At 37.5% G+C, this 20,828-nt stretch overlaps 1 protein-coding gene across 1 annotated transcript; it reads left to right on the forward strand.

Moving 5' to 3' along the window:
* The first annotated feature begins 15,926 nt into the window (after positions 1 to 15,926).
* On the forward strand, positions 15,927 to 18,487 carry LOC119797297 (4-galactosyl-N-acetylglucosaminide 3-alpha-L-fucosyltransferase 9-like). Its single transcript, XM_038306319.1, has one exon. The coding sequence runs from the start codon at positions 16,014 to 16,016 to the stop codon at positions 17,277 to 17,279; it is 1,266 nt and encodes a 421-aa protein (XP_038162247.1). The 5' UTR covers positions 15,927 to 16,013; the 3' UTR covers positions 17,280 to 18,487.
* The last annotated feature ends 2,341 nt before the right edge of the window (positions 18,488 to 20,828 follow it).

A 20,828-nucleotide genomic window follows, 5' to 3' on the forward strand; every position in this document is an offset into this window, starting at 1 on the left:
TGGTATTTTTGAGACAGACCAACTCAAAGTGATACATGAATGTAAAGTGGATGGAAAATGTTTTTTTGGCATGCTCAGGGATGTATTTAGCATCCCAGTCATTTTATGAACCCCCCTTACTATAGTTAGAGGAGCAAGCTTTTGGGTTGGTCTGTGACAGCTTTTCAAATTAAGTATCTTTACCGATATAGCTTTGTAAAACTGCTCATGTTGAATCCTGAGCAACTGTGAACATTAATTGTAACGCCTGCAATAGCTTCTCAGTTGAATTTAGCTCAAGGCTGTTCTGATAAATTCATGTCTTGATGCATTTCATTGTATTGGCATCTATCTGCCACTCATTTGGAGACGGCCGCTGCGTGGAACGGAGTTAGCTCACGCGAGTGTCTCCTTAATAACGCCATTATAATTGCTTAAATAGCATTTTATCAACGTTGAGAAATTACAGGTAAACAACTAAACTGGCAATACAGTGGAACCTGTTCAACAGAAATAAAACAGCGGAAGTCTTGTTTTTAAGATATTTAATTTGCTAATAAAAATTGCTCTCCAAAGGGCTTCAAAAAAGTATTCTGTTTTTTTTTTTGTCACATTACTATCAAAAGCTTTAATTTCTTTAATTGTGTTTTTGAGACAGACCAACTCAAAGTGATACATGAATGTAAAGTGGATGGAAAATGTTTTTTTGGCATGCTCAGGGATGTATTTAGCATCCCAGTCATTTTATGAACCCCCCTTACTATAGTTAGAGGAGCAAGCTTTTGGGTTGGTCTGTGACAGCTTTTCAAATTAAGTATCTTTACCGATATAGCTTTGTAAAACTGCTCATGCTGAATCCTGAGCAACTGTGAACATTAATTGTAACGCCTGCAATAGCTTCTCAGTTGAATTTAGCTCAAGGCTGTTCTGATAAATTCATGTCTTGATGCATTTCATTGTAAACACCAGCTGTGTGTTTAGAGGTATCCTTCTGGACACGTGATTCGGGTTCTGTTCTATTTCCACATCCAACTTTTTTTATTTTTTATCCTGTCTTGAACTTCATTTATCCTCCCATCAATAGCTTCCCTGTTTCTCCCCAAGACAGGCATCCCCACATCAAGATCCTGCCACCACCATGCTTTGCTGTGTTAGTTGTCACCCACCAATCAGATATTATTTTGGTGGACAAAAAACAGAGAAAAGCCGTTGTGGTTGACATAGAAATACCAAGTGACTGCAAAATCAGGAAAGAGGAACCTGAGGAAGTAGAGAAATACCAGGGGCTCAGAGAAGAGCTGGAGAAAACCTGGAAGGTCAGGGCATCAGTGGTACCTGTGGTCATTGGGGCCTTCAGGTCAGTGATCCCTCAAACTTGAATAGTGGTTACAGCAAATCCCTGGAAATACATCAGACATCTCGGTCCAGATGAATGCAGTTCTAAGAACAGCAAAGATACTGCGCAGAACCCTCAAGCTCCAAGGCCTCTGGTAGAGGCCCCGAGCTTGGAGGAAAAAATGGGGGAAGACCACCCGCATGGGTGAGGAAGAGTTTATATATATATATATATATATAAATATATATATATATATATATATTAGTGCTGTCAAAATTATCGCGTTATTATCGCGTTAACGCGAGGCCATTTTAACGGCGATAATTTTTTTAACGTGAGATTAACGCTATGTGGTTTTATGGTACAATTTTCCAAGTACATCCCGCTGCAGCCTGCGGGAAGGCGGGGCTATTTTACCCCAGTGTATGCATTTCTCATAGGCTTCTAGAGCGGAGCTCCTCAAGGGAAAAAGACGCTCATACACTGGGTGACGCTAGTGCCTTTTCTTTAAGCCCCACCACCAACAAACAAGTTGAGTGTCTGGTAACTAGTAGCAACCTGAAATACGCTGAGAAAACAGATTACTGAGGTTAAATGGAATCTGCTACGGCACTCTTGCTGTCACAGGTCGGTATCGTGTGTGTGTGTGGGTGGGTGTGTCTGTGTGTGGGTGGGTGTGTGTGTGTGTGTGTGTGTTCTCATTTTTGTTAAGAGTCTGAAAAGTAACTTTCATAGACTACCTCCATCTAGTGATGTCGGTCTATTGATTTTGATGTATTGATTGAAAATTGTTCATTATTATCTTGGTTAATTAACATCTAATGTTAACTGTACTACATTTTATAGCAGTAGGGTAAAATGCTTGTCTTTGTTCAAAAGACTGTATTAACTGTAAAGACTGTCTTTTACATCAGCCTGTTTTCAGGGCCTTTTTTTTTGGCTACATATTTGTTATTTTTTGCTACATGCCTCCCCATCTTCCTGCCATATGTTCTATGGCATAAATCAGTATCTGTGACCTGTTCTCATTTAAAAAAAAGAACATTGGCACAAACCTAGCCTGTATGTATTTTTTGTATGTCATCGAGAGTATTTAAATGATTTTCAATCAGAAAAAAAATTTGCGATTAAAATGCGATTAATCGCGAGTTAACTCAGGCATTGATGCGATTAATCGCGATTAAAAAAATTTAATCGATTGACAGCACTAATATATATATATATATATATATATATATATATATATATATATATATATATATATATATATATATATATATATATATATATATATATATATATATATATATATATATATAAAACATCTAGGTTGATTAAAAAATGTTTGTTACACACTCCTCATTTGATAAATTTCTCTAGTTACATCTAACAATACATTAATTTTATATTATAGAATTTTAGAAGTACTAGGGATTACATGAATTGCAATGTTTTACATAAATGCAAACAGTTTATGCTTTAAATTGTTTGCATTTATATTCACTTTATATTTTGTAAACATTCATATTTTTCTATTTCTTTAATTATTAAGTGGGAAAATTCAGTTGCTGTCCCTTTTCTGCCCAATCTACATATTAAATATTTAATCTTTAACTCTTCTCCTGTCATTTTTTTATTTGTTTTATTTTAGCTATAAATGCTTTAACTCCTTTTGATAATTCTGCATCTCAGTAACATTGTATATTTTGGAATATGACATAAGCAAACTAAGCAGCTGCCTGGTGACCTCACCCCAGCTGAGGAACAGATCAACAGACTTATATTAGAGAAGTAAAGAAGAAAAGAAGATTCATTTAGCATTTTAAACATGCTAAAAAAAAAAGTAATTTCTGCTAACGTAACACAGACTGTTATTTCAGCTGTGGGTGTGCTATTTTTCAGTATATTAATTCTTTATTTTGTTTTATAAACAGATTTTTCTTCACCTATTTAAAACTGTAACATACACAATGTTAGGTGTAAATTGGTTGAATTGGGACGATTTGATTAGACATTGATAATGAGCAGAATTCTCATACCGTATGTACATTTTAGCATTTATTGAAAGGTTGTTTATGTCGTTTTGTCATTTTTTTCACGGGTGTTTTGAAGACCATTTTACTCTCTTAACAGCTATTTTTTGTATTTATAGTCTCTTTATGGCCCATTTCTTTATGGCCCTTTTGTGTCCCAGTTTTTCATGTATAAATCTCTTTATGGTCATTTTGTCTCTTCATTATTATACTTACACAGTCTATTTATTGATGGTTGTTTTCATATCTTACCGGGGTGTCTTTTTCTTCAGTCCTGGAGCCCATTGACTTTCACACATTTTGCCACTTAACATCCCTATTCTTTCCTTCATTTTACTAAGACTGCATTTCTTAGGTCATCATATAGTTTGTATTTGTGAAGTGAAAAGAAAAGGATTCTTCCTCCCTTTAAAATAAATGTTCTTTGTACATTTTCATTCAGTCTTCCTGGATTAATAACCCAGTCTCCCGTATTTTAAAACCTCTAACTTCTTTTTCTTAGTAGTTTTCTTTGGTTGTCTTTACATGATTATCTTGTATTTAACTCTCTCTAGTTCCCCATCAGCTCTAACCTCCTCCCTTGTACCTGCTGAAGAGAAGCCTCCACAAAGTGTTTTTTTTTCTCTCTCTCTCTTCCACATTGTTATTGTGCCCCCTACACATTTTTCGGGGTAGCAGTTAACAGAACTGGCTTTCTCCCTATCACCTTTGTGGATTGGTCAACTAAAGGTGGTCCTAACCAAATGTTTGCGTACCCACGCTGTGAATCTCTGCAGCTCCTTTAGCCCTTTATATCCTTGACCGGAAAATAATTAAAATAATTGACAGAAAATTAAAATTTATTCTGAGTTGTCAATTAACTTTTGAAGTGAGGATGAAATTAAAAAAACATACTTTAATACTAAACATACTAAAATAAGTTAAATTAGAGCCTTTATTTGTATCAAATTTGATACATTAAGCATTTCTGTATAATCTTTTACACATTTTCTCTTTACTACAAGTGTCTAATTGTGTAAGTCAGGGTTTTCAAGAACAAAAATATCACACTAATGATGCAGAAGTGTCCAAAACTCATGTATCAAATATGATACACTTGGTTTTAAAGGGTTAGAGTCAGCAGGTCCTCTTGGCTGCTTCTCTGATTTAAATGAGCAGGCATGTCTTGGTAAGTTTGCAGCTGTCTGATGGACTTTTATCTAATCTGATCCACTAAACTTCTCCATGATTTCCTTGCTGACCTGTCTGCTATATGCTTGTTCTGTATTATGCTGATTGTTCACAGAATAGCTGCATTTATACCCAGATAGATCCATTTAAACTGTGATTGTTTACCAACCATGCGGTTTCTGAAGCCAATTAGCCGTGCTGTATTTTATTGGGGAATATTAGGATTAGGCACACTAAATTAAAAAAATGCACATCACACCTTTCAGATTTTCTAGAAAATGTCTAAAATTGATCATCATGTGATCTTTCATATAAAATACAGAGGAAAACGTTGAAGTTTTGGGGCTTTACTTACTTACTTACTTTGAAAAGTTAGCAGGATTGAAATCCTTTTAAACTTTTGAACAACAACAGATACAAAAAAAAAACATGCCTCTGATCATACAGCACAGGAAGATGCAAATGAAGCAATAAATATGTTGCATCGGATTTCCTACACTGCAAGCTCTTGAAGCAGTTTTTAAAAGTCCTTTCATCTTAGACATATACAGGCTTTCATCTCACATGCAATATTATACATTCCCACTAAAAAATAATGGATCAAACTAAAACACACCGAGGAATAGAACAGAACAATTAAACAATTTAAAAATATGAGGGACTAAAACAGTTGACTTATGTAATCTAGACAGAAAAAAACACCTGGGACAATCAGGCATCAAACTTTATGTAATTGATACAACTCTGTGGGAATTATGGAATCAATAAATTTATAATAATAACATAAGCAATGAAGCGCCTGCAGATATGAATGATAACAAATGAAATAGTACATAGGGAATAAAACAGACTTGATGTGTTGTTACAGCGATAGACCTGAACACAACTTGTAAAAATGCAGTTTTAGTTCACACAATCCCAGGAATTCATCTCCATGCATCAGTTTGTCCAATAATCATGTTGCAGCAGGCCGGGCTGCAGCAGGCAGGGGTCAGACTGTCAGTGTGAATCCAGATCTGCTGCTGAAGTGACCTTGAGCGGTGCTCTGAACCCTGGCTGCTCCCAGGGGGGGTCACTCCTGCAGACCACGTCCTCGACCCTCTCAGCATGTCGATGCGCCTAAGAGAAATATGTAAAGAATCTAATTACACTGTATGCATGGTATGCCCCGGCTTCCTGCATCAAACTGTTCTGCCTAATTCACCTAAAAAAAAAAGAAGAATAAAACTCAAAGCACAGCGCCTGAGCCTCACCACCACCAGCCTCAGCCGAGCCAGAGCCGCTTCAGGTTTATCAAGGTGACACATCTGCTGTGCACATTGTTTTCATTTTTAGCACTCTGTGGCTTCCCAAATTTAAACTTCCACAGTGTGCGTATGTCTGTGAGTGTGTCAGGGCCTGCAGTGTGGAAAATCCACGCCTGTGTTCACACTTTTTTTTTCCTTTTTTTTGCAGGGCCAGAAGCATTTACCAAAAATATTTCATAGCAATTCATAGCTTTATTTTTCTCCTGTTTCTTCACAGTCATTGCACTTTAATTGTATTGAACCCAAAATAACAGGAGAATTTGCCATAGATAATAACACCTCTTTTACTGCATATGTGTGGACACAAAGGTGGGCATTCTTGTGCCTGGAATTACCTCCCCTTTCAGGCCATTACTTGATTTGATTTGAAGCTGTTTGTGTCTCCTCCTCCAGCATGAATAGGGCTCAGTGCTAAACTCTGATATGCAACCTAAATAGCTGTGCCTTATTTCATACTTCATTTATGAGAATAATACAGTGATTTAAAAGCCATCAACAGCCAGTCACATGGGATTTATAAAATACATTGAATTACTACTGACTGTATAAAAAAAACAAAAACAGAAGCATGCAGATGTGTTGATTTAATCATTAAGACGTAACGGCAGCAGTGTGATTTACATTATGCATCAAATTCTATAAATCTTTTGCACTAAGACCGCCGATCCTTTAGTTGCATATGAGCCGATGAATCCACTGTTTAATCCTATCATTTCTTTCTCTTTGTTAATCAGCGTTTCCCTGGCTTGGCCCCTCGACTGGTGACGCTACCTATCATTAAGCCAAACCAGAAATACGAGTCTGAGATAATCCGTACAGGCTTAGTAGCTCTGCAATGTGTCCATTATGCTGTATTTGTATAGTTATCTCTCCCATTACACAAGAAGGTACACTGAATGGAACATGATACATTTTTTACGGCTCTGACACGGCTTCGAATAAAACGGGGAATTAAGTTAAGGATGAATTTAAAGTTTGAGTCAACATAGGCACGTGATTATTAGAATGATTGTTTAACAGTTGCATAATTTTTAATATGATGGATGATGCAATGATTCGCATACTGCAAGTTTAGTATGAATCTCTTTCTGCCTTTAGTTACACAAACTATCCAGTTTCCAGGGCAAAATTTGTTTGTAGCCTTCTATTAATTTAGCCTAACTGCTGAGTTCCTGGGCACAAAGAGCCATTCAAGGTCATACCACAGCTTCTCACTCAGATTTAGTTCAGGACTTTGACTAGGCTCTAAAACTGTTAAGAGGTCGACCTACTGGGATGTAAATCTGGATTGTTCTCCTGCTATAGGTGGACCTTGAGCTTCAGGCTAAATGTTTTCCTTTATGATTTTAAAGAAAGGAGCAGGATTAGTGGATGTTGTGGTCTTACAGCAGCTCCAAAACATCTAGCCTCTGCTGCTACCTCGCTGATAGTATGAGTGTGTATATGTTATGCCACGTGCAACGGGTCGAAGACCTCCCAAAACTTTCACTTTTGTTTGGTCAAAACGTATAGTATTTTCCTCCTGGACCATCTAGGTAGTTTTTGGTTCTTTTACAGTTTCCTTTCTTCTCTTATCTTTGATTTAGGAATTTTGACTACAGCAAATGAGGCCTGGAGAACTTTAGATGGTAAATGGCCTGTACTTATATAGCGCTTTGCACTACATTCAGTCATTCACCCATTTATGCACTCACTCACACACTGATGGTGGCAAGCTACACTGTAGCCACAGCTGCCCTGGGGCTCACTGTCAGAAGTGAGGCTGCCATACACTGGCGCCATCAGGCCTAATGCAGGTGAAGTGTCTTGCCCAGGGACACAATGACATTGAAAGCCAGAGCTTGAACTTTCAATCCTTCGATTTCAAGGCAAACTCCTATTCCCAACCCACTGTCGCTCTGTAGATGTTGTTCTGGGTTGGTTTGTGACCTCCTGAATTACTTACTGTTTTACTCTCAGTATAGGTCAAACATTCTGTATCAGGCTCAGAACAAAAGAAACCTATATGAGGCGGGAAAGACAGTAAGTTTCAATCAAATGTTTATTTATGTCGGAACTGCAAAGAACAGGACCAGGTTTGGTACACAGACAGGCATAAATCCAGCAGGAGTCCGAGGACAGGTCAGACAAACCGATCAGAATGGGGGCAGGCAGGATCAAAGGTCCAGAGGCAAAACAGGTCAGGATCAGACAATCAGAAACTATCAGGTATGCTAGACCCAAACAGAGGCTTGAATAAGCTGCCACTGATGACTGGTTGAAGGCTGTTTAAATAGAGAATGCAGCAGGTGGATCAACGATGAACGGTAATGAGAACTGGGCAAAGATCGGCAGGTGAATGGAATGAGTAATCCGGCCAGTCATCACATCTCTAAGATCATGGCATTGTGTAACTTTCTATCCTTATTGCAGATTTTTCCCATTTACAGATGATAGTTATCTCACTGCAGTTTCCCGTGTCAAACAACTGTAAAAGGACTTTGTAACCCTTTCCAGTCTGATAAATGTCAATGATTATGTTTTTCATACTTTATTGGTCATCTTTCTGAAAGTCAGACCTGGTTAAGGTTAGTTAAAGTGAGCTCAGCCTGTGGTTAATAAAAGTTCAGTCTTGATTCACATTGATTGTGATGATTTTTTTCAAAAAGTGACAGGCTGGATAGATTTCTCCTGAAATAATACAAGATTGTTTAAAAGCGAATAATGTTATTAAAGGAAGCCGGATACAGTCTGATAAATAAGCAAATAGCTACAGAAATCTGCAATGGAGTAACTACCTTTTCACAGCACTGTGTTGCAAGTCAGAGTAAACTTTTGCTTTTCCAGGAGACCTAATGCTGATAGATCAGTTTTGGGAGAGCTTGAAAAAAAACAGACATGTAGCTTTTAAAAGGTGTAAACTTCAACTCTTGCATTTGTCGATCAAAAGCACAAAAAATCATAACATCTGCTTTAAAAAACATAAACTGATCTATGACTTTTTATGATTTTTTTCTGCTTTGCAGAAATCCCTTCATCTTGTGAGTATGTTGAATGATTTTTATCAGCATCAGGGAAAATACGTACTGCAGTATGAGTCTTGTAAGGCAAATCTGGAGTATTTCAACCCTACATTTTAACACGCTATCTCCAAAAGGATTTTAACTGAACTTCAATGGTATCTGAGTGACTTTGAAGCAGTAGGGGGACTGCTCTCTCTATGGTCCAACCTAGCAGGGGTAACATGGTGAGTAATCCATCGGCCGATGGACTTCTTACATACACATTTGCTGTAAATAGTTTGATCTTGTTTTATTTTTAGATGCGTGTTTCCACAGGAAGAGCGCAGCATCAGGAAGATGTCAGCGCCTTGGGATTTTAAGGAGCATTATTAGCCCTTGCACATTTAAGCAAAGTTTTAAATACCGAGAGAATAAACACATTGGTTGTGACACTGCCATTATACAACTAGATCTGCAGCCCAGCCAGAGCTACAGGGAATGAAATAAAACAGCCTCTCTGTCTTGCAGCCTCCCCTGTTTTCTCTGCTTGTGTCCCTGTTCCTCCTGCTCATCGACTCTGCCTGTAAGGTGCTTTTAGTGTGGCCCGGTTAGACACGGATGTAAGGCCCTCGGGAGCCGCAGGCGGGAGAGCAACACTGATCATGTCAGACAGGCTGGGGAGGCTGCATAAGATCATCATCACCCAGCAGTGGAGTGAATCGCCACCGTGGCACTTTCACACAACCTCTGACCTCCGGGGTAACCTCCCCGGGCCACGATCAAGGTCAGGGGTCAGCCCGGGGCCTCGGCAATCAGCTTGATCACGGGCGTCGTCCTGTGTCTTCCCTTCTCTTTCTCTTTCCTTCCTTTTTCTTTTTGTTTTCCCCTCATCCTCTATCTGTTTCTCTATCGCTCAGCTTGGCTTTGGTCAGCTGGGACCAATTGAGACATCCCCTCCCCTGAGAGTGCAAAACAGAAAGCAAGAGAAAATCAATAAGAAAGATGAGTGAAGACCAGGAGGTCCCATCAAATATTGAATGCTTCTTTCTGTGCTGCTATTCTCACTGCCACAAAAATACACAATGACACAAAGTGTTCTCACCCTTAAGATATATAAAGAGAGCAGTAAACACAGGTCTGATGAACGATCCATTCAACTCTTCACCAATTTGTGCTCCTATTTCTCACCCGGAGTTACCATTTTGTCCCAAAGTACTTCTTCGTCTTCATCCTAAACAAACAATTCAATACAAGTATACTTAGCCACTGTGAGAACGTTTCTTCTTCTGACTGGTTAACAAGGATTAAAGAACATTGGAGACAATAATCCCAGATTTTGGCCTCTTTAAATTGGTTTTATTATTTCCTGTTTAGGGCATTCATCTTGGATCAAACATGATCCACTTAATAAATAACCTGTTAAAGTCACACAGCCACATTTCCTAATAGAAATCTGTAATCAGGTTATAAAACAATAAATGAAATAATCAATGGACCATCCAGGAAGCTGACCAAAGATGGCCATGTAGGAAATGGCAAAGGGAAAAAGTCACAAGCATCTGCAGAAAACTCAATGTGAAGTTTGTTATATAAACACTCTACTTTTCTGGAGAAAATGCAAATTAATCTGATCCGACACTTTGACTCATCAATTGTTTAAAATGCAGCATATCCAAAGGATTTTACTACTTATAAAAGTTTTGGAAAAGCAGGATGTTTGTTAAGACGATTAAAGGACAAATTGTACTATTTTAAATCATTTGGTACTGTGTATTTCCAATGGAGTTTTGCTGTTTTTTTTTTCTTTTTACAATGGCTTTCAAACAGTTTATTCCCTGGACTTAACAGCCTGTTCCTTGATTTTATTTTCTCTTTTTGTTAATGCCTAAGTAAACCACAGAAAGTTGGGAACAGTATAAATATATAGTCGTTATTGTTTTGTTATGTTAGACTTTGGCTATTTCTTTCTTTCTTTATTACTTTATGCCCTATATTTAGTCCATTTAAGTGGTCTTATTTTGTTCCTAATATTTGACTTTGGATTTATGGTATTGTTTTTATCATTTCTGTTTCAGTTTTCTACCAGACTCTCTAGAATTAAAGATGTAAACAAGCCAAATGGAAAAGTGCTGTTTTAAATAAATCCCTTCCAGGTAAATAAATACATATCAGTTTCTGTCTATCAAATAAATGTCCTTATGTGGTTATCAGCAGAATATCTGAATGGAATAAATTCTGTACTTTGTTGTTTGAACATGGTTCAAAGATTCAAAACATTTATTGCTGTAATATTTATGCTAAACAGTAAAAGTTCATCAAATTATATTTATCTGTACTCAGCTACTGAGTGGCTAGACTTTGCTGTGAGTGTCTGCATTTTTTTTTTCATTAAGCCATTTTTTTAAGTTTTATTTTCATTTCTATTTTTCTTATATTTTCTGGCTGGTTCCAAATATAAAGTAATTTTCTTTTGTTTGTTTTCAGAACCCTTAACTCTTAGCCAACATTGAAACTATAAAGCATATTCCGCTATTGTTGTAAAACACAATAGATAAATCAGCAAAGAACCATTTATTTGTTTAACTTTTTGAAAGACATTGCTTTTCTGGTCTTTTTAACAACTCACTGTACTTTAAAAAATACTTTCATGGTAAAATTGTGTTGAAAAGGAGGCAAAGCCAAGAGAAAAAAACAGTGGAAGACATTTAAAAGGCCTTCAAAATCTCATGATCTATGTCACTTTAAATGGTTCCAGGAAAAAAAATGGATCACTGCAGGGACAGAGTAAGGGATTTGGGCTGGTTTAAAACTTTTGCACAGGGCTGTAATCCACTGTGTCACAGTTCAACCTTAAGCATGTCTTATGTTAGCATATGCATTATTTCTGTGCTGCACAAACGTATGGAAGTAAAACAAAACTGATAAAAGAGACTTGCTTCCAGATATTTCCAGAAGATATTTGCCTTATCTGATGAGAAGTGCACATGTGTTTACAATATTAAGGCCTTTTCCTGGAGCTGCTTCTTGCTGCTCCTCAATACAAAGCAAACCTGCAGCAGGACATTAAATGATCGTCTGAAAATAGAACTGTTAAGATGAAAAGGAGGATAAATAATGCAGAAAGAATATGCAGCCTCTTATGGGGATAACTAGTCACACGCACATAAAAAGGCTGCACGGTGAGGAAAAGTGAATGGATGTAACAGGAAGGAGGAGGACCCAGTGGAGAGACACACATGCTTCTTACTTCATCTCCTCCCTCTCTTGCTTGTCTGCCTGTTTTTTTTTTTCTTTTCCACTACTCTCAGTCAGACTTCATGACATCCTCCATGTCTGTGGGGAGGAGTAATGTTGTCCCAGCAATGGTGTGTTTTTCCTGCCCAGCAGACACAACAGACAACCCTGCTGTCTCATCATTTTTTCATGACTTCTGATCAGAATACCTTCAAAAAAATGCAGCAACCTGAACAGACCGTCCTTTCGCCCACAGTTCCGCTTTGTTTCGTTGTTTTATAGAGAAACATGCTTATTTTAAAATCCCTTCCTGTGTTTATATTAGATCATCACATTAAATAAATGACTCATTTATGAACATGAGTGGTTACAGGGTGTGCTGATGCTAGGTCATATCTAATACATAAAACATTGAAGACAAACCTTTTCATAGCTCCGCCGCTGGATGCCTCATTTCCAGCTGAGATGTTTATTCATTTGCTAAATTAAACATGCGTGCTTGCAGAAAAATATCTGAATACCACCACATTCAGAGAAATTAAATAAATAAACTCTGTGAGATTTATGCTTGCCTTGAGAGACCCCTAGTGGTGGTAAATATGTAGCGTTTTTTGCACGGTAGGGGTAACATAAGTTTTGTTTTTTTTAGTCCCTACAGTTTTAACCATTTCAACCATTCAACTTATATATAAAGAAGAGAGAAAACCTTAGAAAATCCTTTTTTCCCCTTGGGTTTTACACAGTTTCTTAATCTGCTTTGATTAAATTAACAAAAGACTTGCATCATGTTGAAATATGGTAACATTTGAGGAATTACTTCATCTCTTTCCAGAATGTGAAGTCATTTAAGGTGCGTCTCTACTGTACCTGATTTAAACATCTGGAAGATTACAGAGGGGAAAGTTTTCTCCCTTGTTTTTAAAGCAACAGAATTTAGATTGGGTCTTGAAAATGTGGAAATCAGTCTTTAAATTTTAACACTGATATCAATGATATATATATATATATATATATATATATATATATATATATATATATATATATATATATATATATATATATATATATATATATATATATATATATATATATCATTGATATCAGTGTTAAAATGTATATATATATAAATATATTTAAAATACTTTAAAGCACCTTACTTAGGACATTCTCATACATCAATATTATTTGATTACACGTTATTTAACCTTTACCATGTGCTTAGGTCAAGTCTTTGTGCTGTGCTCAAGTCTTTTGCAGCTTTTAACAGATTTCCTTGCAGAATTATAATGTTTTACAACCAGAAGTGAGTAGTGACTAGCTGCATTTACTCACTTTGATCTATTTGAGGGATATTTTTGATAAAAATGTTTTGGCAGGTCTTTTACCTTATAGCATCACTGCTCTTACTTGAGTTAAAATATTAGCTGTTCAACACAATGTGAGAAATTTCATGGAATAAAGAAAAAGCACATTTTAAACGAAAATTCAGAAGAAGCAGACAGTTAAAAGTTTATTAAAATGAATAATCTTTTTATGTATAAAATATTTGTAAAAGTTACCTTTATCTGCCAAGCCCTTTATGACTTGGAGGTCAAGGTAATATACAATAAAATGTACATTATTTCACTGGAGGTAGTTTACTCTGTTCTGTCATACATATACATTACATATAATAAAAAACATTTAATAAGTTTTTATGCTAAACATTTTGTTTAGAGGCATCTTTCTTCTGCCTGTATTTTTTCTTATTTGTAATTATTAATTTCTATTAGTCATTGAAATTTGCACATTTATATGATGGTCAGTTTTCTTATATCATTACTACTAATCCTCAGTACTTGTGTACTTAAAAAAATACTTTTACACTCTTCCTTGAGTAATTTCTTGGATGGCTAATTGTTATAGAAATATGCTGAAGTAGAGCTACTTTTACTTGAGTACAACTTTCTGGTACTCTGACCTCTTATTCGACTAATAAGCATCCCCACAGCATGATGCTGCCACTGCCATTCGTCACCATGGAGATAAGGTATTCAGCATAGATTTTTCACCACATAGCATTTTACATGCAGAACAAATAAATCAGTGTTGACCTCATCCAACCAGAGCACCTTTCACCCACATGTCCATAGAGTCCTTACCTGGTTAATGGCAAACAGACTGACTGTAAGCCTTTTCTTTAGCTTTGCTGATTGAACAGAGCTCTGCGAGAACTTTAAAGCTATATTGTTTCACAACCTGACCCTGCTTTACTCCAACGCTCTCTTCCTGACCTGTCTGCTGCGATCCCTGATCATCATGAGGCTGTTGGTTTAATCTCAATGTCCTTCACAAAACAGATGGATTAGTGTTTGAATTAAACCATAAATGTGGATAAACAGTAAAAATGAGATAAATTCTGGCTGCTTATTCATTTCTTTGTCTTGTATTATCATGGGGGTTGCAATGTCTAACAATGGTTAAAAATTGATGTGGTGTGACTTTATTTTACAGGCCCATCACTAAGAATATACTGTGAGTTCCAATGAGGCTCATTTCCTTAAGCGTGCTTGATTAGCAGTGTTAACCTATAAGTATTTTTAAAATGTCTTAAAAAATTTTATTGGTTTAGTGTAATCTAATCTTAAAACATCCTGTTTCGATCAGCTGTAAGCAGGATATTTTCACAGCAAACATAAAAAAGAAGTCGATGTGTTGTTAAACTGGTACTCACCTTTAGGTGTGTAAACTGGGTCTACTGGTTTAAATTACAGTACATTTTTTTTCTTTTTTACATTGTGACCTGAGATTTTTTTTTGTTCTGTAATGTTTGTCACAAAGCTGGTTTTGTGCTGGTTTAACGTCGGCTGGTATAGTTACATTTTCTTCTTAGTGTGAAGGAACTATAAGTGAAATTTTACTAGGAGATGGGTTGTTCTACTGTCTGTAGACAAAAAAAAAAGACATATGAGGAGCAACGGCTCTCTTTACCTCCACTTTAACCACCGCTATGACCCCCACCCCCCATTCTCACCCTTTGCCTCATAAGTGCAGATCTAAAGGAATAAATACAGAGGAAAACAGCATTACCGTTTGGAGGAACATCTCTAGTTAAGAAGTAAGGGACTCATATTTTTACAGCACTGTAAAATTATAATTCCTGTTTTTGTTAATTAAATCAACCCCCCATATACACACACACACACATACACATACACGTGCACACATAGATTCTTGTTAAGCTATATGTAGTGAGGACCATGTGTTGACTCCCATTGATTTTCAGTTATTTTCAACCCTTTCTATGCCCTAAGATCTTAGTCCTAAACCTGATCAAGTAGCTTTTGCTGACCAGCAAAATTTTCACACTTTACAACAATCGGTGCTTAATTTGACGGTGAAATTGGAAAAATGGTTCTCACTCTGATACTCTGATGCCCAGACAGGAGCACACAGTTTGGTAGCATTTTTTCATTGCTTTGTTTTGGATTGGGTTAGGCTTTCGGGTGGGGTGAGTTACCCTTTAAGTTATGCCTTTCATGTAGACAATTTGGTTCCTAAATTAGACAAACATTTCAATACAACTCAACTGTTTTGAGATGCATTGATGTTTGGTGTTGAAATATCACAAAAAAGTCATTATCACTTTGCAAAGTAGTAAGGAAATTTTGTTTTACATATCGCCAGAGGTCAGCTATAGAAATATCTATCTATATTTACCCTGTATGAGACAAAAAAAGTCATGATTCGTTAATTCCAGCAGCAGTATTTTTCCAACTCCATGAAATCCCCCAGCAGTCCCTCCAACAGTAAACAGGCCCCACAAAAGGCCCATTTAGAAGGCTGAGCAACACCACGTCCAAATGCTGGAGTGCGTAGAATACTTTTTTCACTTTATTTGAATTTTTCCCCAGGCAGTGAGCTAAGGAGAAGCTACCGGATCTGCATACCTGCAGCAGTTCTGCAACCTCCTTATCTCGACTATTACACCTGCATGGCAGTCCAAAGGTTTTCAGTTACAGTAAGGGTGTGTCAGCATTCTGCACTTCCCTCTTTATTTATTCATTTGTTTACCTTGTTAGAGAACAGGTTTGGGGGGGGCTCTGCTGGGGGAGGGGTGTCCATGAAAGATCGGGTTGGTTGGAGGGCAGCGGGCCCCTCTCCCGGAGCATCCTGTTGGACAGGTGTAAGGAGACTATGTTTGAAGGGTGTCTTCAAAAGGTCCAGGCTGTATGTTAGCATGGCAGCCGTGAGCTTCCTGATCTTTCTGGTATTAAGCGCGCTGCACCTGCCGGATCAGGCCGCCACTGAGCGGCCTCTGCCAGAGGTGACCCTCCTTATCTGGACGCATCCTTTCGGGGAATATCGCGCCCTTCCGGACTGTTTGGAGCTGTATCAGGTCAGTGGGTGTGCGCTCACAGATGATCCACAGGCTTACCCGCAGGCGGACGCCGTGATCATCCACCACCGGGAGATTGCTATAGGTGAAGCCGATCTCCCATCGAAGCCGCGACCCGGAGCGCAGAAATGGATATGGATGAACTACGAGTCGCCAACGCACACGCCTGGATTGTGGTTCGTTGAAGGCGTATTTAACCTCACTATGAGCTACCGGACGGACTCAGATATTTTCCTGCCTTATGGATATTTGGTCCCCCGGGGGCGCAAAGAAACAGTGCGCCATGGAGCAGGTTTTACGCACGCGCTCTCCAATTCAAGTCGCCCACGCAAACGCTTCGTCGCCTGGGTCATCAGTAACTGGTCGGCCAGTCACGCCCGCGTGGGTTTCTACCATCAGCTCCGCAGGTTCATCCCGGTCCACGTGTTCGGGGCGGCCGGGCGGCCGCTGCAGCGGGGCGAAGGCAGCGTGGCGCGGCTGCTGCGGCGCTACATGTTCTACCTGGCGCTGGAGAACTCGCAGCACACCGACTACATCACAGAGAAGTTATGGAACGCGGTGCAGGCCGGGGCGGTACCGGTGGTCCTGGGACCTTCCAGGAAGAATTATGAGCGCTTCCTGCCCGCAGAGGCCTTCATCCACGTCAACGACTTCCCCTCAGTGAGGGAGCTGGCCCGTTACCTGGTGAAGCTGAGGGGAGACCCGCTTCAGATGAGGCGGCACCTGGACTGGAGGAGGAGCTACAGCCTGCACCAGCCGAGGTTCTGGGGGGAGCATTACTGCATGGCCTGCAGGGCGGTGAGGAGGAGCACAGGACGGAGCCAGACAGTGACAGACCTGACCAGGTGGTTCCATTCATAGAGACTCCATGATGAGAAGACTGGAGCTGATGATTGGATTTGATCTATGACAGAAAAACAGGGAGCTCAAGGAATTTAAAACTGTTATTTCTTTAATATTGGCTGTGAAAAAGTTTTAAAACATATTTAATTTAACGTGTCTTATTGACATCCCAAGCTGCTCTTGCTGGCTTGTTCACTTTTTGTTATTTCGGTACATTTCAGAGTTATTCATATGACTGTTGTTAATCATCAAAGCCCTACTTTGACATATAAATCACTTTGACATAAATAAATAAATAAATATAAAAATTGTTCTAATTAAAAAGGAAAATATTTCAAAATATTCCACTGAGGTATTATATGCAGAAATGTTTCTTTGTACCAGACGCCACATTTATTTAGAATATTTTAGCCAACTGCAATACAAACAGTATTTCCTTTAGAATAAGATCATCCATCTTTCAGATTAAACACACCTGGCATAAATATTTCCCCAAATCTTTCAAAGCTGACTTCTAAAAAGACTAGAGAGCTGCTGATTAAGACCATAAAGGCTACAAAAACCTCTAGGTCATTTGAAACATAATACAAATACATTAGGGCTAGTTAAAAGCTTTTGCTCATTTCCATATTTCCTCTTTTGTCTTTTAAAGACAGAAAATTGTATTTATTTCATGTTATTTCAGAAAAAAATATAATGAAATGTGATTCCAGTCCAGTTGCAAATGACTATGGCTAATGAACCCCTGATCTAAATGTTGAGACTGATTAAAAGAGGTCATATTATTTGCATTTTAAATGACTGGGTCAGAGCTTTAAAATGATTGCAGATCAAACACATTATTATGCAGAAAGAAATCCATTATCTATATTTTCTTAAAGGTGTGGGTTCACACCAGCATACAGAGACACAAAGGACAGACAGCCATGCTGGAAAAATACTCTGTTTAAAGAGAGGAAAATAACACCTCCTTTTTTGTCACCATGGTAGGCAGCTTGAGTATATGGTGAGAACCCATTCATAATCTCAATTCAAATATACTATAAGTAATCCTTGCTGTAAGACAACAGTGTTAGCTGCTTAAGCCAAAATGCTACAATAATTAGACTGTTTGTTAGCTGGTTAAAAAGTCAAAGGCATCAATTGCAGAAAAGGAAAAAGAAAATCAGATAGAACATCTGTTTAAAAATGTTTCACTTAAATATATAGTAGAGGATTTTCACAAATAAAAAAAAATAAAAAAAGAACATGCACAACCGAGGGAATCCCAATTAAATGCGTGCGAGAAAAGGCACCAGCCCATTTCTCCTTCACTGGTTACTGAAAATCGGGACGAGCATGTAGGACAGCCTTACGTAAACCTATCACATTATGATTGACAATTAGGAGGACCACTTATTTTGACGATCCATCCGGAAAAAGAACATCCTCCACTATACCTTTAACGGCAAGAGTTTAAAGGGACCTATAGTGACATTCTACACCTATAACAAAACACCCCAAAACATACATGTTAAAGTAGATCAATATACTCTTAGCATTCATCCTGTTAGTGTTAACTTAGTATTCAGAACCAGAAAATGATTTTTGCACCAGGAGTTATTAGCAGAAATAAACGTTGTGTAACATATATATATATATATATATATATATATATATATATATATATATATATATATATATATATATTATTTCTTTTGCCTGTAATTCTTCTTATTTGTAATTATTTCTATTAGTCATTGAAACAGGAATTTGCACATTTATATAATGGTCAGTTTTCTTATATCATTACTACTAATCCTCAGTACTTGCGTACTTAAAAAAAAAAAAAAACTTTTTCATTTTTCCTTGAGTAATTTCTTGGATGGCTAATTGTTATAGAAATATGCTGAAGTGGAGCTACTTTTACTTGAGTACAACTTTCTGGTACTCTGACCTCTGATTCGACTTATAAGCATCCCCACAGCATGATGCTGCCACTGCCATTCGTCACCATGGAGATAGGGTATTCAGCATAGGTTTTTCACCACATAGCATTTTAAATGCAGAACAAATAAATCAGTGTTGACCTCATCCAACCAGAGCACCTTTCACCCACATGTCCATAGATTCCTTACCTGGTTAATGGCAAACAGACAGACTGTAAGCCTTTTCTTTAGCTTTGCCTTTTGAACAGAGCTTAGTGAGATCTTTAAAGCTATATCGTTTCACACCTGACCCTGCTTTACTCCACTGCTCTCTACCTGACCTGTCTCCTGCGATCCCTGTTCATCATGAGGCTGTTGGCTTAAATCTCAAAGTCCTTCACAAAACAGATGGATTAGTGTTTGAATTAAACCATAAATGTGAATGAACAGTAAAAATGAGATGATTTATGGCTGTTTATTTAGGGGTATCAGAACAATGGGTTCAGAATACTTACCTCATTTCTTTTTCTTGTATTATCATGGGGGGTGCAATGTTTAACAATGGGTGAAAATTGATGTGGTGTGACTTTATTTTACAGGCCCATCACTAAGAATATACTGTGAGTTCTAATGAGGCTCATTTCCTTAAGCGTGTTTGATTAGCAGTATTTTAAAAATTATTTTTTTAGGCCAATGTTTCTGTAGATATATAGATATTATTTTTTTTTTCTACATATCTCTTCTTTCTCTTCACACCTCTGCTGGAAGTTGCTTGGCACTACTACTTCCTCGTGGGTTTTTTTTTTTCCGCCCATGCGCAATATCGTACAGGTCTTCTTATGGTAAATATGCACAAAGCTTGATAAGAATTGCAGAGAAAAAGTATTAAACCCACATGTAAAACATAAAAAGCCAACAGGAGGCTATAATTTAATCAGAAAGCTTTTGTATTCAACCAGAATGAGCTACTGGCGTATAAGTCAATTAAGTCAAAGTATGTGACCTGGTTCTTTTAAAACAGTATCCTCAGTTACGTTTTAGGATGCTTAGGGTATGTTTCATTCCAAGGGCAAATATTTTAACTGTAAAGAATATTTAATTAATCAACTGATTGACTGATCATTTGAACTGACATGAAAAATTACCTAGATTAAAATTTTTCTTACAATAATCTGAATTTGCTTTCTGCCAGAACGTAAAGACAAAGGGCAGAGCAGCAGGGATGTTAACCTTTACTAGGAACTATGCAGAATTTGTAGATATGGGATTTCTGTCTCTGTGAAAGACTTTGAGGAGGACAAGGATGATGATCTTGGTGTTTTTGCTGATTAACTGTAATTTTCTTTGCACATTATTTAAACTTTGAAATAAAATATATAAAGTTGAGGAAAATGAGTTAAAGTAATGAAACCATGTCTAAGTTATGCACACATGCAGGTTAGTTAGATTTTTTGTCAGAATCATTATGTATCTATCTGTTAGCACTAGCTGAGTTTTCTATATATATTCATACATTATAGGATCCTTCCTTCCCCTGACATAACTCTTCTAGCCCAAGCTATGGACTGGCTCACTGCCTCTTGTCTGTTTGAAGGAGTTTGTTATTTATAAGATATTTATTTAAATCTAAAGTATTTATATCTAAACATTCCTTCTTTAT

This window comes from Cyprinodon tularosa, unplaced genomic scaffold (genome assembly GCF_016077235.1).
Source record: "Cyprinodon tularosa strain WSP-4 unplaced genomic scaffold, ASM1607723v1 ctg58, whole genome shotgun sequence".
In the NCBI taxonomy this organism is placed as follows: domain Eukaryota; kingdom Metazoa; phylum Chordata; class Actinopteri; order Cyprinodontiformes; family Cyprinodontidae; genus Cyprinodon; species Cyprinodon tularosa.

Bases quoted from the DNA above. Each gene is read 5' to 3' on its own strand.
- LOC119797297 (XM_038306319.1), top strand. From the start codon at position 16,014: ATGGCAGTCCAAAGGTTTTCAGTTACAGTAAGGGTGTGTCAGCATTCT.